General features: G+C 39.3%; 3 protein-coding genes across 3 annotated transcripts in view; all 3 read right to left on the minus strand.

The window, feature by feature from the left end:
- The window catches only part of ANKDD1B (ankyrin repeat and death domain containing 1B), a gene marked incomplete at both ends in the record, with an annotated part of 70,969 nt that extends 61,218 nt beyond the window's left edge, over positions 1 to 9,751 (minus strand). The window contains 2 exon segments of the mRNA XM_080804331.1: positions 262 to 365; positions 9,562 to 9,751. Coding sequence (XP_080660457.1) covers positions 262 to 365; positions 9,562 to 9,751 — 294 coding nt within the window.
- A 4,635-nt stretch (positions 9,752 to 14,386) lies between these two features.
- Positions 14,387 to 16,627, minus strand: LOC308343307 (uncharacterized protein C1orf50-like). Its single transcript, XM_080804332.1, has 2 exons — positions 16,343 to 16,627; positions 14,387 to 16,118 (listed from the first exon to the last, which is right to left on the minus strand). Exons 1-2 carry the CDS (start codon positions 16,490 to 16,492, stop codon positions 15,930 to 15,932), a joined length of 339 nt encoding a protein of 112 aa, XP_080660458.1. The 5' UTR covers positions 16,493 to 16,627; the 3' UTR covers positions 14,387 to 15,929.
- Positions 16,628 to 16,645: 18 nt separating this feature from the next.
- POLK (DNA polymerase kappa) overlaps positions 16,646 to 20,845 on the minus strand; it is a 67,284-nt gene continuing 63,084 nt past the window's right edge. The window contains exons 14-16 of the mRNA XM_080803578.1: positions 18,546 to 19,502; positions 17,707 to 17,749; positions 16,646 to 17,524 (exon numbers count right to left, since the gene is read on the minus strand). Coding sequence (XP_080659704.1) covers positions 17,440 to 17,524; positions 17,707 to 17,749; positions 18,546 to 19,502 — 1,085 coding nt within the window. The 3' untranslated portion in view covers positions 16,646 to 17,439. The remainder of the gene's footprint in view (positions 17,525 to 17,706; positions 17,750 to 18,545; positions 19,503 to 20,845) is intronic.

Genomic DNA, 20,845 nt, shown 5'->3' on the forward strand with positions numbered 1-20,845 from the left:
TTTACTGCCCGCCCACAGTCTTTGCAAAGATGCACACAGTGACTGTGTATTTCCCCTCTGATAAGATAAATTAAAACACCCAGAAGTATTCCTCCGCTTAATTCCACCTTGAGCTTACACATTCTGGAATTACCAACAACAGAGCTCTCCTTCACCTCATCCAGCACAATCATTTTAATTTTTATTATTATTTCAGATGGACTGTGTAAATCCAAACCACCCTTAGGGTACTCGTTTGTCACATCTGTGACTTCTACTCACATTGTTCACAGCATTAATGTTAACCTTCTTTTCAAACAGCTTCTCCATAAGATCCAAATTATTGTTTTTCGCAGCATTCTGAAAGTTTCTCTCATTTGGCAGTACTGAAAGAAAGAAAGCAAACGTGACTGAAGAAATTTAAGGGGTATGAAGACAAAAAGAAGCAAACCTCACGTGACAAACCTGGTAACTTTAAAAACTTGACACAACAGCCTTGAGCCTTTCACATTCTGCCAATCTGGACATAGGAACTCTGCATCAATATTCTACAGAGCTGTATTATCAAGATTCCACTTTGTGCTCGCAGTGCAAATGTTTTCACACCCTTAAACATATTCCTGGTCCCAAACAAAACATAATTTCCAAGGACCACCCTGAAGTGTCAGCAATGTAGCATCTGCCTCTAGGAGGTTGGAGGGTGGCCATGGACTTTCTGGTTTTTTGTTTTTTGTTTTGTTCTTTAATAAATGTCAGTATAAGATTAGATAGGCAGAAGCCCAAATGCTCCATACAAGTTTACAGAGATAAAACTGCTGTCTGCAGAACCCACTGGAGATGCTGGCCAGCAGAAATAAATCATTAAAATGTAGCACATCATATAAACATACACAAAGGCTAAAAGAATGAACATGTTTTATTTTCATTTATATAAAAAGAGGTAAAAGTAGATTCATACCTACTATAAACATTACATATTTCACACATACACACATTCGGGTGGCAGGTTTTATTAACTAGCCTAGAAAAGATTTCAGGATTTATTTAGTTTTCTCAATATGCAGGAGAACTGGGAGGATTTAGGGGTCAACCCCAACATTGGGGGATAAAGTCAGAATTGGAATGATCTGAAATCAGCAACAGACCATCTCTAAAAAGAAAGCCACCTAAGAGAGGTTTTGTGGATATCTTGCCAAGTAGTTTCCCAATAATAATAATAATAACAACAACAACAACAATAACAAAAATCTGTCGAAGACTGTAGAATATGAACAAGTCTAATCAAAGCCCAAGAGGATCTTCATGGGAGACATACACATTCATTCTCTCTATCACATGGATCCCCCTCTTGCCTTCCACCCTTCTTATGGTCCCCACTCTAAATGACTTCAACATCCACACAGATGACAAATCCCTGGTCTCCCAGTTCTCTGACTCCCTCATGGAGAATAATCTACGTCCCACCTGATCTCAGCCACCCAATTTCAGGGACCTACTCTTGATATCACCATCAAAAACTACATTACCTCTGACATCTTTAAGAATCCCACCATCTGACCACCACCTCATCCATCCAACTCACCTGCTCTAGTTCTCACAGTCCTGAAATTTTGCAACCTCATCAAGTCCTCCAATCTACTGTTCTTACCAGCTTTTCCTGTTATTCATCCTTTATTCCTTTACTCCACCCCTTGCCCAGGTTAGATCCTATAGTCCACCTCTGAAATCGCTTCTTTACAAACACCTTTACCTCCCTTGCCACTCTCTTTCCTCATCAGACCAGCTGGCCGAATCTTAATTCTGAGACTAAACCCAACTTCTCTTTGTTCCATTTCTGCGCCTGAACAGCTGAAGAGTACTAGAGAGAAACACACAACCGTGCTGTGGGAGACTCAGATAGTGCTCATCCATATCTGCCCCACCCTGCATCTGAATGCCTGGATACCTACACATCCCAGTCAGGGTGCAGTTAAGGTGAGATCCATCCCCTGGACTGAAAGCAGGAGTGGTCGTATGTTCCTTGAGGCAGAGTTGGTGAAAAGCTCATGCGTCACCTTCCAGGTGCTTTCTTCCCATTTTATCAACCCTGGAAGTCATGTGTTTAAATGTTGCAGTGTTGTAGCTGCGTTGTAATCCCTCAAATTTTACATGTTGAAGCTCTAACCCCCAGTACCTCAAAATGTGACTATATTTGGTGATAGGGTCTTACAAGAGGTAATTAAAATGAAGTCATTAGGGTGGGCTCTAATCAAATGTGACTGGTGTCCTTAGAGGAAATTTGGATACAGATATGACATAGGAAAGACCACGTGGAGACACTGGGAGGAGATGGTCATCTACAAGCCAAGGAAAGAGGCCTCTGGGGAAACTAACTCCAATGACACCTTGATCTAGGATTTCTAGACTCAAAACCTGAGACAAATTTTTGTTGTTTAAGCCATCCAGCTTACTTTGTTATAGTTATCCCTAGAAAACTAATACATGGGGTCATATGATGGCAGTACCTCAATCAGCTTGGTACTGGGAGACAATTCTCCATGGGTCTTATGGGTTTCTGTACATCTTTCTTTTTTATTTTATTTTATTTATTTATTTGACAGAGAAAGAGAACGTGCAAACAGGGGGACCAGCAGGCAGAGGGAGAGGCAGACTTCCCACTGAGTAGGGAGCCCAATGGACACTGGGATCATGACCTGAGCTGAAGGCAGACTCTTAACAGACTGAGCCACCCAGGTGCTTCTGTACGTCTTATAAGCAGAAGGACTGACTGCTTTTGTTGTAGATCCTCTTTTCCAGGATGTTTGCGCAGTCAACTGTGTCAGAAAAGAGAGATAATGTCCTCCTTTGGAGCAAGGGGCTAGTTTGCTTATGGCTTGCCTTAAAAGACAGAGAGAGTAAGGCATCCTTCTGGCCCATGAGAAAAGGTTTGGGTTCCCTAAGTTCAGGATTCATCCATAACATAACCCACAGCTTATGCAGGTGTCACTTGGTGCACTTAGCATCTCCCTGCGGAACAGGGGCTTGGAGAGCTGACACAAATGTTGACACCCTGGCTACTGCTCCTACTGTGGGTACTAAAGTCCTCTGTGTCTGATCCAGAAGTGTCTTCTGCTAGTGTCCGTGATACCATGCTAGGCTAACCTGTTAGCTTGCAAGTAAAGTAAATGGCCTCTTTAAACTTTTTTTTAAAAAGATTTTATTTATTTGAGAGAGACAGAGAGAACAAGCTGTGGGGGCGGGGGGCAAAGGGAGAGGGAGAAGCAGGTTCCCCGAGGTGTGGGGCTCAATCCCAGGACCCTGGAATTAGGACCTGAGCCAAAAGCAAACACTTAACTGACTGAGCCACCCAGGCACCCTGACCTCCTAACACTTTTTGACACACAGGTTCCTGAGAAGCTAGGTAGAGCAGAGACCCTGCTGTCAGACATGTTGTCTAAGCAAGGAAATATTGATTATATTCAGTCACTCAGATTAAGGAGTTATTTGCTGCTGTAGGAAAAGCGAGTCTATCCTGACTACAGAGACTAACATACTACACATAATTAACATATTCTTAAATTTTTTTAAAGATTTTATTTATTTATTGGACAGAGATCACACATAGGCAGAGGGGCAGGCAGAGGGAGAGGGGGAAGCAGGCTCCCTGCTGAGCAGAGAGCCCGATTCGGGGCTCGATTCCAGGACCCTGAGACCACAACCCGAGCTGAAGGCAGAGGCTTAACCCACTGAGCCACCCAGGTGCCCCTTAAATTCTTTTTTTAAATAATGATTTATTTGGGGTGCCTGGGTGGCTCAGTGGGTTAAGCCTCTGCCTTTGACCTAGGTCATGATCTCAGGGTCCTAGGATCAAGCCCCACATCGGGTTCTCTGCTCAACAGGAAGCCTGCATCCCCCTCTCTCTCTCTCTCTGCCTGTCTGTCTGCCTGCCTGTGATCACTCTCTCAGTCAAATAAATAAATAAAATCTTTAAAACAAACAAACAAACAAACAAACAAATAACGATTTATTTACTTGTTTCAGAGAGAAAGAGAGCCCACACATGTGTGCATAAGCAGGGGGAGTGGCAGGGAGAGAGGGAGAGAGAGAACCTCAGGCAGACTCCCCACTGAGCATACAGCCTGATGCAGGGCTACATCCTATGACCCTGAGATCATAACCTGAGCCAAAATCAAGAGTTGGACACTTAACCAACTGAGTCACCCAGGTGGCCCCATATTCCTCATACTCCTAAATTCTTACCTACTAATCTCAAGTACGATCTCATCACAGCAATTCCACTTCAATTCCCTAGCATTCTGTTCTTCAATTCCATGACTTTTCTTTTCCTTTCAAATACCCTAATCTATTAATGTGCCTAATTTAGTATCCATGATCAGCAACATCCAAATCTCAATGGATAATATTGCATACAGAAAACATAAGCAATCTGATAGTAATTCCCTTATTTTCCCGCCACTAAGTTTATCAACCTACCTACCTACTTTGATACCCACACTCTCTGCTTTTACTATTATTATAGTCAATGAAGCATCCCCGTGCCTACCAAGGTTAACCCCCCAACTGGGGCAATGGATTGCACCCTTCTTATCTTTTCAATTATTTCATGTATCAATCCCCTAGAAATTATCCCATTCTAATCTCTGTATCATTTATACTCCCTCCAGGGACCATGCCCTTCAGCATATACAGAGACACTATAATATGCCAGTGGAAAAAAACTCTCTTAACTTCACATCCTTTCCAAATGTCCCTCCATTTCTCAATCTACCCTTCCCCCAAAATTCTTATGAGTGTTCTATGATTTCTGTCTCTCTTTCCTCACTTCACAGCTTCTTGTCATCTCCATGCTAATAAGACCTCATTCCCACCACTTCACTGAATCAGCACTTACAAGATCACTCCATCTTGAAAAAAACCCGTCATTGCTTCTCTTTGTGCACCTTAAACTCTTGGTAGATCTCACAGAGGGCCATACTCTCCTTGTAACATTCTTCTTCAGGCTTCTGATAGACTACCTGCTATCTTCCAGTCTCTTTTACTGGCTCTTCCTCTTCTGCTTGATCTCTAAGTGTTGGAGCACTCTGGGGGTTTTTTGAAGTTAACAACCTGACGGAGTAGGTACTATCATCCCATCTTACAGATGAGGAAAATGAGACCTAGAAAAGCTAAATCCCTTCCTCATGTCTTAAAGGCAATAAATAATAGAACTATCCTACGCAGCCTGAATCCAAACCCAAGCTTTCCATCCCAACAAGTGTCCAGGGTGTCAGCATGAGAGTGTAGACTGCCCACTGTCAGATGTTTTAGCTATTGCATTCTGTCAGTTAGACTGGGCTTCTTTCAATTCTTTCTTCATTCCCACAGAGCCCTGACTCTCTTTGCCCCTCTGTATTAATCCAATGGGAGTGTAGTTCTAGTTCCTGGTCTTTTCCCTCCTGGCTATGTCCCAGGGTAAATCAAGTCCCTGTGGTGTCCTGAAATAGAATACATGGATTCTGTTCCATCTCTGAAGTCAAATATCTTCTCCCTTTTCTACCACATCTATAGGAAAAAGTAATTTTGAAGGGGCCCCTAAGACAACTGGGAAGCACCATACAAGATTCTTAATCTACAAAATCAATGGTTCTTAGCTCTGGCTTCACAATAAAATCAACTGGATCCCTTAAAAAAAAAAAAAAAAAGAAAAATCCAAGAGAAGTTCTTCAACCCAAGCCAACTGCATCACAATCGCCAGGCTTCAAAATGTTTGCAGACTTGTCCACAATTTACTGAGTTACCTTGTAACAATTCTGAATCTTTACATTCAAATGTAAAATGGAGATTATAAAACTACCTTTGGCAGTGTGGAGAAGCCAGTTTATACAGACTAATAAGAACTGGCTATATCTCTTCCCAACTCTGTGTCCAATGACATTATATTGTAGCTTTAAATCAGTCGTGGTGAAAGTATTACACAAAGAAAACTGGAAAATACTATAAATCAGAACTTCTCCCCCCACACCCTGCCTCAGAGAGCTGGTAATCAAACATTTACTAACATACTACTATCTACCTTCTAGCTAGTAAGTGACAGAGTTGAAAATATGATCTAGACAAATCATAAAGATATCAATTTTCAGCTTGACTAAATAATATTTAGAGAACTTTACTATATATGTCTTTTTTTTTCCAAAATGTTTAAGATCAAAGAAAGGTTAAATGTTCAGCCCCAAACAACAGGTTACACAGAGTTGTATCATTCACTTAAACTTTTAGGGGTCAAAAACTCCAATGCCTTCAGGAGCTGGGCAAGTATAAACCAAGAGGGCCAGAACAGAAGACCATGCTGAGGTAGAAAAACAAGGCCCAGCTCCCTCTGTCATTTCATTCAGGTCTCTGCTTGACTAGTACCACTTCTGAAAAATTGTATCCGACCACCCAATCCCCTTTCTCCTGTCATTCTCTGCCCTGTGCCCTTCTTCACTTTTCTCCTTCATATCGTTTGTTATTACTTGACATTCTAATACATATATGTTTACCTACTCACTATCTTCCTTCACCAGAATACACTATTCATAAGGAAGCTGAAATAAGTCCAGTGCCTAGTGTTAGTAGGTGTTCAATAAATATTTGTTAGATGGATGGATGGAAGGGTTGGGAAGCCACCATCCACCCCTAGAACAATACTGTCAGGAAAGAAAATATTATGCCCAGTATTATCAACTTCCAACATAAACACAACATGCACACACACACACACACACACACACAAAACTCATGTATCAAAGAGGAAAACCCAAGAGAAATTAGAAAATAATCTGAACTAAATAAAAATAAAAATAAATCAAAATGTGTGGGATGCAGCTAAAGTAGAGCTAAAACAGGAATTCATAGCATTAAATTATTAGGAAAGAAAGTCTCAAGTCAGTAATCTAAGCTCCTACCTTAAGAAAGTAAAAACCTGGGGCACCTGGGTGGTTCAGTTGGTTAAATGGCTGACTCTTGATTTTGGCTCAGGTCATGACATCAGGTTTCTGGATCGAGCCTTGTGCTGGGCTCTGCGCTCAGCGGAGTTTCTGCTTGAGATTATCCTCTCTCTCTCTCTGCCCCCACCCCCTGCCCACATGCATGCGCTCTCTCTCTAAAATAAATAAATAAATCTTTAAAAAGGAAAGAAAAACTTAATCAAGCAGAGAGAAGACAAATAGCAAAAGTAATGGCAGTAATCAATGACATTGAAAAGCGATAAACAACAAAAAAAATCAATGAGAACAAAAGCTGGTTCTTTGAACATATCAATAAAATCAGTAAACTTCTGGTAATACTGACAAGAAAAAAAGAGAGAGAAAGAAGGCACAAATTACCAATATAAGGAATAACAGGGAACATAGCACCACAGTCCACACAGACATTAAAAGGATAACGAGGGCATATTATGAACAACTCCATGCACATAAACTCAACAACTTTAATGAAATAATTTCTTGAAAACCACAAACTATTCAAATATATTCGAGATTACATAGATAACCTAATAATACCATAACTATTAAAGGAATGTAATTTGTAATTTAAAATAATCTAAAAAGAAATCTTCATGCTCCTAAAAAACATTCAGATGTGCATTAAAAGAAAAAAGAAGAGATAAAGAAAGACGTTTTCATGCCCAGATACTTTCACTAGTGAATTCTGCCCAACATTTAAAAAATAACACCAAATCTATACCATCTCTTCCATAAACCATAAGAAGAGGAAAAACTTTCCAACTCACCTTCTGAGATCAACATTTCCTTCATTCTAAAACCAAAGACACTCTAAGAATAGAAAGCTACAAACCAATATCCCTCATCAACATAGATTCAAAACTCCTTGAATAAGCATTATCAAATCAAATTCAGTGATACATAAAAGCATAACATACCAACTGAGGTTTATCCTGAAAAAACAAGACCAGTTCATTATTCAAAAGCCAAGCAATGTAATCTATCACACAAGTAGTCCAAAGAAGAAAAACTATATAACCAATTGATAACACTTTAGCATTTTAAAAAATTCAACATCCAGGGGCGCCTGGGTGGCTCTGTGCGTTGAAGCCTCTGCCTTCAGCTCAGGTCATGATCTCAGGGTCCTGGGATCGAGCTCCGCGTCGGGCTCTCTGCTCAGCGGGGAGCCTGCTTCCCTTTCTCTCTCTGCCTGCCTCTCTGCCTGCTTGTGATCTGTCAAATAAATAAATAAAATCTTAAAAAAAAAATTCAACATCCATTTATAACTAAAAACAAAACCCAAAAACCCTCTCAGCAAAGTGGCAATAGAAGGGAACTTCCTCAACCTGATAAAGAACATGTACAAAAAACTGATAGCCAACTTCATACGTAATCATAAAAGTTTCAATACTTTCTTTGCTCAGGAAGAAACAGAAATGTCCACTGTCACTCTCTTAAACACTGTGCTGGAAGTGTTAGCCAGTACAGCAGAGCAGTAAAAGTAAATTAAAAGGCATACAGATTGGCAAGAAACCAAACTGTCTCTTGGCTAGTGGCAAGCAATTTGATTATCTCCATATAAAATCCAGAGCAATGTACAAAGCATCTCTGGGACTAATAAATGAGGTTAGCAAGGTTGTAGGATATGAAGTCAACACATAAAAATCAATCCTATCTCTATATACTGGTACCAACAAATGGAAACCAAAATTTTGGTGGAAACAGGATGTCGAAATAAAAACATCTGAACCCTAATGTAAACTTCACACCTTATATGAAATGAACTCAAGACAGATCACAGATGCAAGTGTAAACCATAAACCTACCAAACTTTTAGAAGAAAACACAGGAGAAAAACTTCCTAAGCTAGGGTTTGGCTATGTAGCCTCCACAGCAATTATCACTGCCTTCCAAGATCTTCCTCACTTATTTGCTGGCTTGTTCTACCGTCCTTCGACCCTTCACCCAAACCAGAACGTGGACTGTCCTGCTCCCTCTGCATATTCACATCTAAAATAATGTCTGGTAAACCGTAAACTCCTGAGACTACTTCTAGATGAATGAACGGACGGATGGATGAACTAATTGAACACCGTTCAGGAACGGGTGCTCTGTCAACAGCCCTGAAATCATTCTCAACTTTCGAAGACTCTTCAACGATGTGCCTCAGTTTAAGCTCTAATATAAGTTTATTCTCCAAGAGGCTCAGAAGACTCATCCCATGTTTTAACAACCTGAGCACAGAAAGATTAAGCGATTTAAAGTCACACAACAAGTCACCGCGTGAGTCAGGATATAGGAGATAACACCACAGGAAACTCCTTTCCTTATTTGCAATGGGGCTTAATCATTTCTTCAAACACCCGCTTCCTTACACTGAAAGAGTAGCTCTTTCCTGCCAACCACAGGATAGGTTTCACCTGAAATCAAACAGCCGGAGTCAAAGCTTGGGCGGGCGGAGTGCGAGCTGGCAAACCAGCGCACGGGGCGATGCGCTGGCGGAGGATGGGCGCCCAGCTCCCGCGGTGTCCTGAGGCGGCGCAGCGGCACCCTCCACACGAGCCCCCACCGGCGACCCGGCCGCCACCGCGCGCGCTTCGGCCCGCCTCCTGGAACTCACGGATCTCGTGCCCCTCCGCCGCCGCCGCCGCCGGCTCTCGAGGCCCCTCTCGCTTCGGGATCCAGGGCCGGCCCGCTGCACCCCTCAGATCTTCCCGGAGGCCCTTCACGGCCGCGGCCGCCCCTTGCAGCAGCTCCCTGGCGGCCGCCCGGTGACCCGGGATGCTCTGGCCGGGGTCCATGTGAGCCATCGCCGCCCGCGGAGCTCCGGCAGGCACGGTCTGGCCGCTGCTTTTCCCCCCGCGGTGTCTCGGCAGCTCGCCCGGGTTCTCCCGCCCGGCCCAGCTCGGCCGCGTGGAATGGCCCACCTGCGGGTGTGGCCTGCGCACGTCCTAGGACTGGGTTTTACCTGAAGGAAAGCGCTCGGGAGAGAACGCCCAGCTCACACTTTAGTTCTTCCTACAACTTTGAGAAATGTCCAGGCTAGATTTATAACCACACTATGAGAACTTCAATATTAAGTCATTTCTGAATGGGCTTCCAGAATTTTCTTTTGAATTAAGACTCTCAGTTTTTTTCTCTGAAGGTGTAAACCTTGGTGTTTTTCGTTTTTGTTTTTTTTTTTTTTTTAAGATTTTGTTTGTTTCAGAGAGAGGACAGAGCATGCGTGCGGGAGGGGTGGAGGAAGAGGGAGACGATCTTAAGCAGGCTCCCCAATAAGCTTGAGACCCAAGTGGGGCTCGATCGCAGCACCCTGAGATCATGACCTCAGCCAAAACCAAAAGTCGGATGCTTAAAAGACAGACGCCCAGGCTCCCCCTTGGTATCCCATTTTAAACCAGTCATAACCTATTGGACTTCCCATCTTAGGTATTATGTTCTTCTTTGTGGTTTATGAAATTAAAAATTGACTAAATATAGGATCCTGGGCAACCATGTGCATAGCTAAAATTCTCATATTATTAAAGAAAAGTAGGATACTGAAGGACAACCAGGATCTCTGCCCTGAATCCACCGCACCTAAGCACAGTGGGTTTGATGCATTACAAAACAAAGTAAAACCATGGCACATCTCACACCTGTGGATCGTTTCAGAGGTCAAACAGGAAGTTTAGTGTGTTCTAGGAGTGAAAAAAAAAATTAAGTCCTTATAAAACAGAGCTAGCTTTGACCCCAGAACTGACCCACCCTTTATACACACACACACACACACACACACGCCTAATAATATTAGGAGAGCATTGCCTATAAAAAACGCAAAAGATGGTTTAAAGAGAAATAAACTAATGAAAGCTGAGAAATATGTTGGACGAGATTAGGCAACTGCTGAGGACTTGACAAAAGGACATTTTTGAAAAATGTCCTTTGAAAAGCGGACATTTTCAAGAGGTCCTACAAGTGTAGACAGAATTCAGTTATAGACAAGGGTTTGGCATAGGTTATGTGTGTACACACAAATATATGTGTATCTATGTATACACACATACGTATGTATTTTTATGTATATGAATGTATTGTGAGTTTGAAATCATAATAAACTTAAGAGACTGGTGTTAGAAGTAAAGGGTTAACACTATTTGCCTCTGAATTTTCTTCTGTCTCTGAGCAATAATGAGGAAATAAGACTGTCATTAACAAAAAAGAAGAAAAGACTCATAAATTACTTCACATTTGTAAGAACAGTTCATTATGGTTTGCTTAATAAATGAAATTACATTTCCAATACTCACTATAATAACATTCGAGTTTTTCTTGAACAACTGTTAATCCATCTGTTTTGGTTTGTATTACAAGGGAAAAGTGATTATCCTTTAATTACACAACAAAAGGACAGTTCTTGCTCTGGGAAATAAACACCATTGCTCTGTGAAGTTCACTAAAATCTTATCAGCACCAGGTATGTTCAAATTTAGCACTACTTTTCAAAATGGAATATTACTTTAAAAAAAATCAGCACTAGGAACCAAGGACAGTATTCAAAATGGAATATTTCCTCAAAAACATGTTTTTAGCCTTAGGTTAAATAGTACATTTTGGAGCCATCTTCCAAATACTCCCAAGCCACCCCAAAAGGCCATAGTAATAAAATATTTATAACGCAAGCCATTATTCAATAAAAGGAAAGAAATGCAATTCCTTCCTTCTGAAAGGCCCCTTAGGGCCCGGTTTGAGTGCAGCCACCCTACATCAGCCACCACTTTTTCTTCCCAGAGAAAGTAAAATAGTAATAGACACCACTCTTTGGTTACATATGATTTATTCATTCATAGGTCATTAAATAATAGTAACACTAAGTGCCAGACCGTATACTTCACACCTAGAATCCAGAGATCTAGTGGGACAAGAGTGCAGCAAAGCCATAGCAAAGAATGTCTCATTGTCCTCATAGAGAAAAAATAGGGAGCACAAAGGAGTGACTGACCAGTTTTTCCAGAGTGCGGGGACCCTCTCCTGAAGGTGGCCCCTGGGGTTAAGTTGGGTATGGAGGGAGCGAGAGCAAAGTTGTGCGTGGTGGGAGAGAGAGTGTATGACCGGGAAGTACATTCTGGACAGAGGGAGCAACCAAACACCATACCAGAAGGAAGCAATAGCTTGGTCTATTCAGAAAACTCTAAGCTATGCAGTGTGACTTGATTGGCCTTGAATGCCAAGCCTGTGTTTTTCATGTAACATGATATATGGGCGCTAGCTTGTATTGGCTTGCAAGAGCAGATTGTTAAATTTTCAGGAATTTTGTGAACTGACTTTTTATTAGGATTTCGGTCACATATGTACAGTTTAAAGAATAGTTTCATGGTAAACCTTTATTCAGTGAACCACGCAAGAAATAGAGCACTGTCAGCATCCCAGCAGCTCTATGTACCATTCCCCAATCACATTTCTCTACCTCCCCATAGAGGAAATCATTATTCTCTCAGGACAAAAACATACTTGCTTTTCTTAATAATCTTATTTCATATGGATAAATCCTTAGAACAATAGTTTTAACTGTTCTGAACTTTATATAAATGTATTCGTGCTGGTGGCATGCTATGACTTGCCATCTATGACTTACTTTACTTCAGATTGTTTGTGATATATACCTACTTTCTTCCAAGATTTTATTGATTTGAGAGAGACAGTGTAAGAGCGCACATGAATGGGGGGAGAGACAGAGGGGGCAGGACAACCAGACTAGACTCCCTGCTGAGCAGGAAGCCCCATGTAGGGCTTAATCCCAGGATCCTCAGATCATGACCTGAGCCCAAGTCAAATGCTTAACCTACAGAGCCACCCGATAGATATTCCTCTACTTTCTGATTAGCTATTTCCTCCATTTTTACCACTGTGTAGAATTCCATTGCTTGAATATACATGAATATACAATGGCAGAATTAAATTAATATTTATTTTCCATTTTTTGCTATTACAGTGCTGCTAGGAGCATTCTTGTACCTACTTCCTAAGGAATGTGTTCAGTAGTTTTCCCAAGACATTGTATCAGGGCTGTAGAAGGAAAAAAAACCTGTATTTTGAGATGAGTTTTTTAAAAGGACCATTTACAAAGGTGTGGGGAAACACAAAAGATGGTGCAGCACCCCACAACTAATAAAAGCAAGGCTTTGTTGACACCCCTAGGCTGAAAGGGTGAGGGAAGGAAAAGATTATCAGAACCTGAAGAGAGGGGGCCCCTGGCTGGCTCAGTTGGAAGAGTATGCGACTCTTGATCTCAGGGTCATGTGTTGGAGCCCAATACTGGGTGCAGAGATCACTTAAAAAAACAAAAAACAAAACCTGAAGAGCGAGGAGAGAACACAGTATAAAAAACTTGTGACCTTGGGTCAAGGGACCTAACCAACTCTAGATGATCATATAATATGGTACATGTGGGAATAAATACCCAACTTCATTTTCTTTTCTCCCTGAAATCTGTAGTGGTTCCCCCATTACCACGGCCCCTTACTGCATGGACAGAAAGCAGGGTCAAGGGTCAAGAGTAAATCTGGAGAGCAAATAGAGTTTATTTAGGAGTGCAATTGCTGGGTTGTTAAATGTACACATCTTCAAATTTATTGAAGAAAAGCAAACTGTTTTCCAAAGTGATTGTCTTCAAAGTAGAGTTCACAATGCTCCACATAATCACCAAAATTTAATATCATGGGATCTTTTCATTTTTGTGAATCTGGTAGGAATGTAATAATACCTCTTTGTGGTTTTATTTTTCATTTCCCTATTACTACAATGGCTGAGATTGTGTTCATGTTTCCTGGCCATTTGGATTTCTTTTTATGTAAAGTGACATTTAAAGTCATTTGCGCGATTTCTACCAGCTATTTGTCTTTTTCTTTTTTTTTTTTTTAAGATTTTATTTATTTATTTGTCAGAGAGAGACACAGTGAGAGAGAGGGAACAGAAGCAGAGGGAGTGAGAGAGGGAGAAGCAGGCCTCCTGCTGAGCAGAGAGCCTGATGTGGGGCTTGATCCCGGCACCCCGGGATCATGACCTGAGTCGAAGGCAGACGCTTAACGATTATGCCACCCAGGTGCCCCATCTTTTTCTTTTTTACTACATAGGAGTCATTTATATCTTCAGGATTACATATTCTGGATCGAGTTTTTGGCCAGTTACATGTGTCACAAATATGTTCTCCCAGGTGGTTCCCTGTATTTTGACCCTCTAAGCAGATAAGGTCATAGGTGTTTGTTCTTTGAAGTTTTGCTTTATTTCCTAAAAATAATGCAAAGCAAAATTATAACAAAAAGCAGATGAGTTAGGTATATTAGCTAAAATAGATAGAAAAGAATGTGGAGAGAATTCTGGGCAAAGAGAATAAGAGAGAAAGAATCAGAGGTGGGAAAAGAGTAGAAAAATAAGAAAACCATTTTTATTGGCTAAAAGATCAATTAAACACTTGCAATTTTATTTTAAATTATTATTAAATATTACTAAATGATAACATTAAATTAAGTGAATCATCTACATGAAAATAATTTCATATTTACTCTAAAGTCGAAAACACGATAAAAATAAACCCAAGGCAAGATAGGAACAACTAAATATAATACGATTAACTTTACAATACATTAAATAAGCACTTTACTGAACTTAATTTATACAGAATTTAGTTATGTAAATCACACAATCAAGACCCACAGTTCTACAACTCTGAATTCATCATAGTATATGATAATAAGGCCTGAGATTGGCATGCTAATAAATATTAAACCTAATTTTAAACAATCTAGTTATTTCAAGTCAAGTTACCACTTTAGTCAAAGGCTATGTGAGATCCTAATTTAACCTATTTCTAAAATATTATGTCTTCATAAATTTGATAGAGTTATAAAATATGAAAAGTAGGAAAAGAGAAAACAAAAATGTAAGAAACAAAAAATTTAGTCCCTTAAAGAAGTAATGGAAAATGATTCCATTTTCATGTTTCCATTAAATAATTGTTTTTTGAAAAAATTGTATGACTAGCACAAAAGTATTTGGATTAACTACTTAAGCTAATAAGTGTTAAGCTGTCTTCTCTCACAAATATTAATAAAAACATGATAGAAATATAGCTAAGATAAATGAGATGTTTTAATACACATTAATCTTTTGTACTGAACACTTTTCTCTAAAGGGTAATAATAAAAGTAAAGTGAGTATACAATTTATCCTTTTTTATAGATCTTTGTAAAGCATAAACATAACTCTCAAAGAATGAAATACCACAATTTTAAAGTCCTACAAAAAAAATTACCTTGAATCTTAGACTAAATATTTTTTAAAGTGAACCATGTGCTTATTCATACGATAAAGGAATTCTAAGCAAAAAAAAAAAAAAATCAAATGGATAATCCTATTTTATTATTTTTTTTGGATAATCCTATTTTAAACAATTCTTTTAACACAAAATAATACTGTGATACTATTTTTCTGAGGGTAACAAAACCTTCATCCTTGCTCTGCCAATCTAATATTCTTCATAGAACTTCTGATAATTTTTTAAAAGATTTTATTTATTTGAGAGAGAGAAAGAGAGGTGAGAGAGAGAGCTCTCGAGAGTGCATAACTAGGGGGAGGGGCAGAAGGAGAAGACTCCCAGCTGAGCAAGGACCCTGACTACCACTTAGGGCTTGATCCCAGGACCCCAGGATCATAACCTGGGCCAAAGGCAGACCCTTAACTGTAACTGACTGAGCTACCCAGGCGCCCCACACAGGGTTTCTTTTCAAGAAGTTCATGATTCACCCACAATACCTCAATTCTCATGACACCTCCCCTCAGAGAATGAGGGCAACAAGGAGGAGACAGGTCCTTGCCGCGAGAGCTATTTATCAGAGTCCACTTTCAGTGAGTTAGTCCCTGGACGGTGTGTTCAGTGCTTGGAGGCAGGGCCGCTGCTTGGCTTAGCAACTTGTCCATTATGTTGATTTTAGCATCATGCTTCTCACTGTCCTAATACAGAGTCCAGGACAAGTCATGCTGTAGCTTGTAGGCACAAAGGAAGTCATGTGGACAACCTGTCCCCCATTCCTTTGGAGAAATAATAGAAAAATACTGCTGACCACTCTCCCATTTATAAAGGTAGTAAATGTTGCCAGGTTTTAGTGTTTTTGTTTTTTTTTTTTTTTTTTTTTTTTTACTATATTACAAGCTACATGATGCAAGTCAGCGTCTTTGTGAGTATCTTCCATACCTTCCTGGCTTTTTTTTTTTTTTTTAATATTTTATTTATTTATTTATTTATTTAATTTATTTATTTGACAGAGAGAGAGAGATCACAAGTAGGCAGAGGGAAGCAGGTTCCCTGCCAAGCAGAGAGCCCGATGCGGGGCTCGATTCCAGGACCCTGAGATCATGACCTAAGCCGAAGGCAGAGGGTTAACCCACTGAGCCACCCAGGCGCCCGTGGCTGGTTCCTTTAAGTGTTGGATTTGCTCAGCTATGACCATCAGTTTGTTAGTGGCATTTGCTTGGATGAATTCATCAGCCTTCTGCACATGCTCTGCGAGTACCATATGGTCTAAGGGGTCCCTGGCCTAGTGGGTGTGGTAGGAACTTACCGGAGCCAGGCTATCGGGGGTTGAGGTGCACTCCACCAAGGCTCCTCCCTGACCTGTCGCCAGCTGAACTCTGGTGTTGGGGACCTCCTCCATCTGCCTCTGCTTTGCAGCATCCTCCATGAAAACACCTGAAACCTCCCATACCACTCTCCCCGATAAATTTTAATATGAATGCTCATGAGGTATCTGAAGACACTACAATTTAAAATATGAATATATAAAATTGTAGCCATTACTAAGACAAATAGAGTAGTCCAGTACCAACAAAGTGGTTAAGTGCTGAAAAAGTTCTTTTTTTTTTTTTTTTAAGATTTATTTTACTTATTTTAGAGAGAGAGAGCATCGGCAGGAGGAGGGGCAGAGGGAGAGTGAGAAAATTCTCAAGCAGACTCCCCACTGAGCGTGGAGCCCCACAAAGGGCTCAATCTCAGAACCCTGAGATCATAACCTGAGCCAAAATCATGAGTCAGCTGCTTAACCTTAACTGCCTAAGCCACCCAGGTGCCCCAGTGCTGAAAAATTCTTATGCTAAACTAGGTTTGTGTGGACTTCTGAAAGCCCTTATAAATATGCTTTTATATTCACTATAAAACATGATAAGAAAAAAAATCATTTTTTGATTTCATCCTAATTTCTCATTTTAAAATTAGCTCTAACAGGACTGATTTCTGATTGATGTATAATAGAAGTGAAATTCTCATGGTTATCTAAAAGATGTTTACAAAAGTTAATTAGCACATATTCCAAATTCATATAAAAGAAATGTCATTTGGGGAGGAATTATTGCACTTGCCTTTCACTACATGAAACTGTAAACTTAATGAAGAAGAAGAGATCCATTGATTATAAAATAAAAAGTTTCTTATTAAGAATAAAATGTTCAATGATAAAATGTTCAATGTTCATTTAAAAAATACATCGAGAGTGTGTCTGGGATTGTTTGGTTTTGTTTTCTTTGATGCTGAGTACTTTGTCATCAATCCTGGCCTGGAATAGAAAAGAATACACAGTTAAAATGCAGGAAGATATTTGAAAAATGTTTTGCGAATCTTTGATTTTTTAAAAATTTTACTTGATCTATAAGAGCAAATTTTAACATCTCCTAAAAATTAAACCTCAAAATATAACAATTTTATAGCCAGTTCTGTTAAAACTCAAATTAGCCATACCTTTTTGGTTTTGTTGCAGTCTTCTGCACTCTGCCTGAGTTATCTTTAGTGAAAGAAAAGTCAAGAAATGCCATAATGAACAACATAAAATTAAAAAGCTGTATAAAAATCTAAAAAATTAAAGCTGATTGATTAGAGATAATAAAAAACTTTGTTAATACTACATAGTTCATATTTAGACACACAAAAAACTAACTTTATTGCATAATTTCTTTATAATTTACTTATTTTATGATATTATACTTAATTTTATTTTTGCAGTTGGGCTAGAGTCAGACTACCAAAAAACAACTTAAAGAGGCTTTCTGGCTGGGTGATTATAGTTAATTTACCCCTGTGCCTCAGCAAAATTTCTCTGAAGGAATTTCTTTCTTTTTTTTTAAATAGAAGTATAGTTGACACACAATGTTATATTAGTTTCAGGTGCACAATATAGTAATTGAACAAGTTTATATGTTATGCTGTGCTCACCACAAATGGAGCTACCGTCTGTCACCACAGAGCACTATTACAATACCATTGACTATATTCCCTAAACTGTACCTTTTATCCCTGTGAGTTATTCATTCCAAGGGAATTTTGCCTTTGATTAGATTACTCGGCTCCCCTAAACGTCTGAGTTCGTTCTGTGCTAAATCAAGCCCAGAACAGTTTTGCCAAAATTTAAAATCTAATGGCTTCAGTTAATTCTAACCTATGCTAAGGTAACTGACATATCCCTAAGTGGCAGCATACACAGTCTATCCCTTTAATAGTATGCATTTTAGATTTAACAACAATCTTAATTTTAATAAAACGTTCCTAGAAAATCAAGTTCTTTAAAATGATTGCAAACTCACCAGTACTTTGGGTGCTTTCTCTGGGTTGGTTAGCTACATTAACTTTTTCCTTTCTCAGTTCCTGGATAATGCCTTTATTTAAACATACGTCCACATGCACATTGAACAGGGTAAGATCTGAAGTCTTTTGCTCTAGGTTACAAACAGGACAAACTAGAGGTTGGTCTGTTATTGCTTCATGTAAATAAGCCTGGGAGGATTCTTGCCGACTTAATGACCCAATATCTTCCAATGAAACAGTAGAGGAAGAATTGTGACACCGTGCGTCAATATTAAATGATTTATTTGAAAGACTAGCACATTCCTCTTTGCTGTGCTTATCACTTAAGCCATCTATACTTTTTGCTTTACATGGGTTATCTTCAGTCTCTACTAGCTCTACACAATCTACTGAATTGATTTCTGAATCCTTCTGATGGGTTTCATAATCCTGCTTCCCATGGAGTAAGAAAGAAGGATGTACATTTTCTTTCTTGTTAACTTCTGTAGAGGAAGCATGTGAACATGAGAACAAATTGGAGTTTTCACTGATCAAATGTCCATCAAGACATGCATCTATATGTTTATTAAAGGCTTCCAGACTGATGCTTCTTTGCTCCCTAAAGCAAATTGGACAGGTAAATATCTGAGAGTTATTTGAATTCTCCGACGTTTCTAAATTCTCATTCATCTTCTTCTTTAAAACTTGAACTGAATGTGATGTCTGTAAACTTGGTTTACCCACAGCTTCACATTTAAATGTGTCTTGATGGCTCCATTTCCTTTCTGATCGCTTTTTATCAAAGAAACTCTTCTTATGAGACATTTCTAGAGGTTTTAGAAACTGATCTTTGTCAGTTTTTTCTAGCATATACCCAGTGGCTGACAGAGTTGGGTTTCCAGTCTGTAAGAAGCCAATAATGCTCCTTTGTTGGTGCTTCTTATCTTCTTCACTGGGAAAACTGGACAACCGTACACCTAAATTAAACCAACCACAATTACTTTCTTAACGAAGCCAATTCACTCATAATGCATAACAGTATTTTGCATAATATTGTGAAATATATACAAAAGGATGCTTAGAGAAAAATAATAAGCAATATGGCATATTTTCTGAATTAAAGTATACTTTTTCAAAATGGGTACTTCACATGAAGTTTACCTTCCTTTATAAAACTGGATATCATAAATAGTATCTGTTGGAGTTGGCATGCTTAGATAATAATTACATAACTAATATTTGACAGAAGATTACCATTAAATACCAACTAACTGATTGGAGTCAACTTCACAGACTCTAGCTCTTTTTTCCCAATAGCCTTGTTTTTTAGAGCACTTTTAGGTTCACATCGAAAGTGAGCAGAAAGGTCAGAGTTCCTACATATCCTCTGCCCACACCATGCACAGCCTCCTCCAATCAACATCCTGCAGCAGAGTGATATGGTTGTTACAACTGATGAACCTATGTTGACATAACATTAACACTCAAAGTCCATAGATTACATCAGGGTTTATTCTTGGTGTTGTACATCCTATGGATTTTGACAGGTTTAATGATATGTATCCATCATTATAGCATCATACAGAATAGTTTTTGCTGTTCTAAAAATCCTTTGTGCTAATTCTATTCATCCCTTCCCTACCCCCTACCCTTGACATCCACTGATCTTTTCACTGTCTCCACAATTTTGCCTTTTGCAGGATGTCATATAGTTCAAATCACACAGTATTTAACCTTTTCACATTGGCTTCTTTCACTTAATAAAATACATTTAAGGTTCGTCCATGTCTTTTCATGGCTTGATAGCTCATTTCTTTTATGCACTGAATGATATTCCATTGTCTGTCCCAGTTTCCAATCATCTACTACTGAAGGACATTTTGGTTGTTTCCAAATTTTGGCAATTATGAATTAAGTTGTTATAAACATAGGCTCTTCAGTTCTTTCAATCAACATACTTTATTCAATCAATTTCAAGTGTATGCTATGTTTCATATATGAAAGTACAGCTAATGATCCACTCTTAGCTGTAAAGTTGGCATCTGGAGTGCTTATCCATGAGCATCCTCTCACGCAATTCACTTTAGAAACTTGTTTTGTTAATTTGTTTGTTCACCACACAGTGGCTGCAGATACGGTTTTATATTGTCACAATCCCTTATCTGCAATTCTGAAATCTAAAGAGCTGTAAAAATTGTTACCAACAAATGGTAATTAATGACGGAATTGATGTGAGACTATTTAGAGTCTTTCTAACCTATTGTGAATATTTTCTTGTTTTGCTACAAAAATATTAATGTGTTTATCATGAGGTGGTGCC

The sequence above is a fragment of the Martes martes genome (assembly GCF_963455335.1).
Source record: "Martes martes genome assembly, chromosome: 5".
NCBI classification, from domain to species: domain Eukaryota; kingdom Metazoa; phylum Chordata; class Mammalia; order Carnivora; family Mustelidae; genus Martes; species Martes martes.

Bases quoted from the DNA above. Each gene is read 5' to 3' on its own strand.
- LOC308343307 (XM_080804332.1), bottom strand. From the start codon at position 16,492: ATGGTACTCGCAGAGCATGTGCAGAAGGCTGATGAATTCATCCAAGCA. The intron at 16,119-16,342 runs GCTTAGGTCATG...AGCTTGTAATAT, and splicing joins GGGTTAACCCTCTGCCTTCG to AGTAAAAAAAAAAAAAAAAA.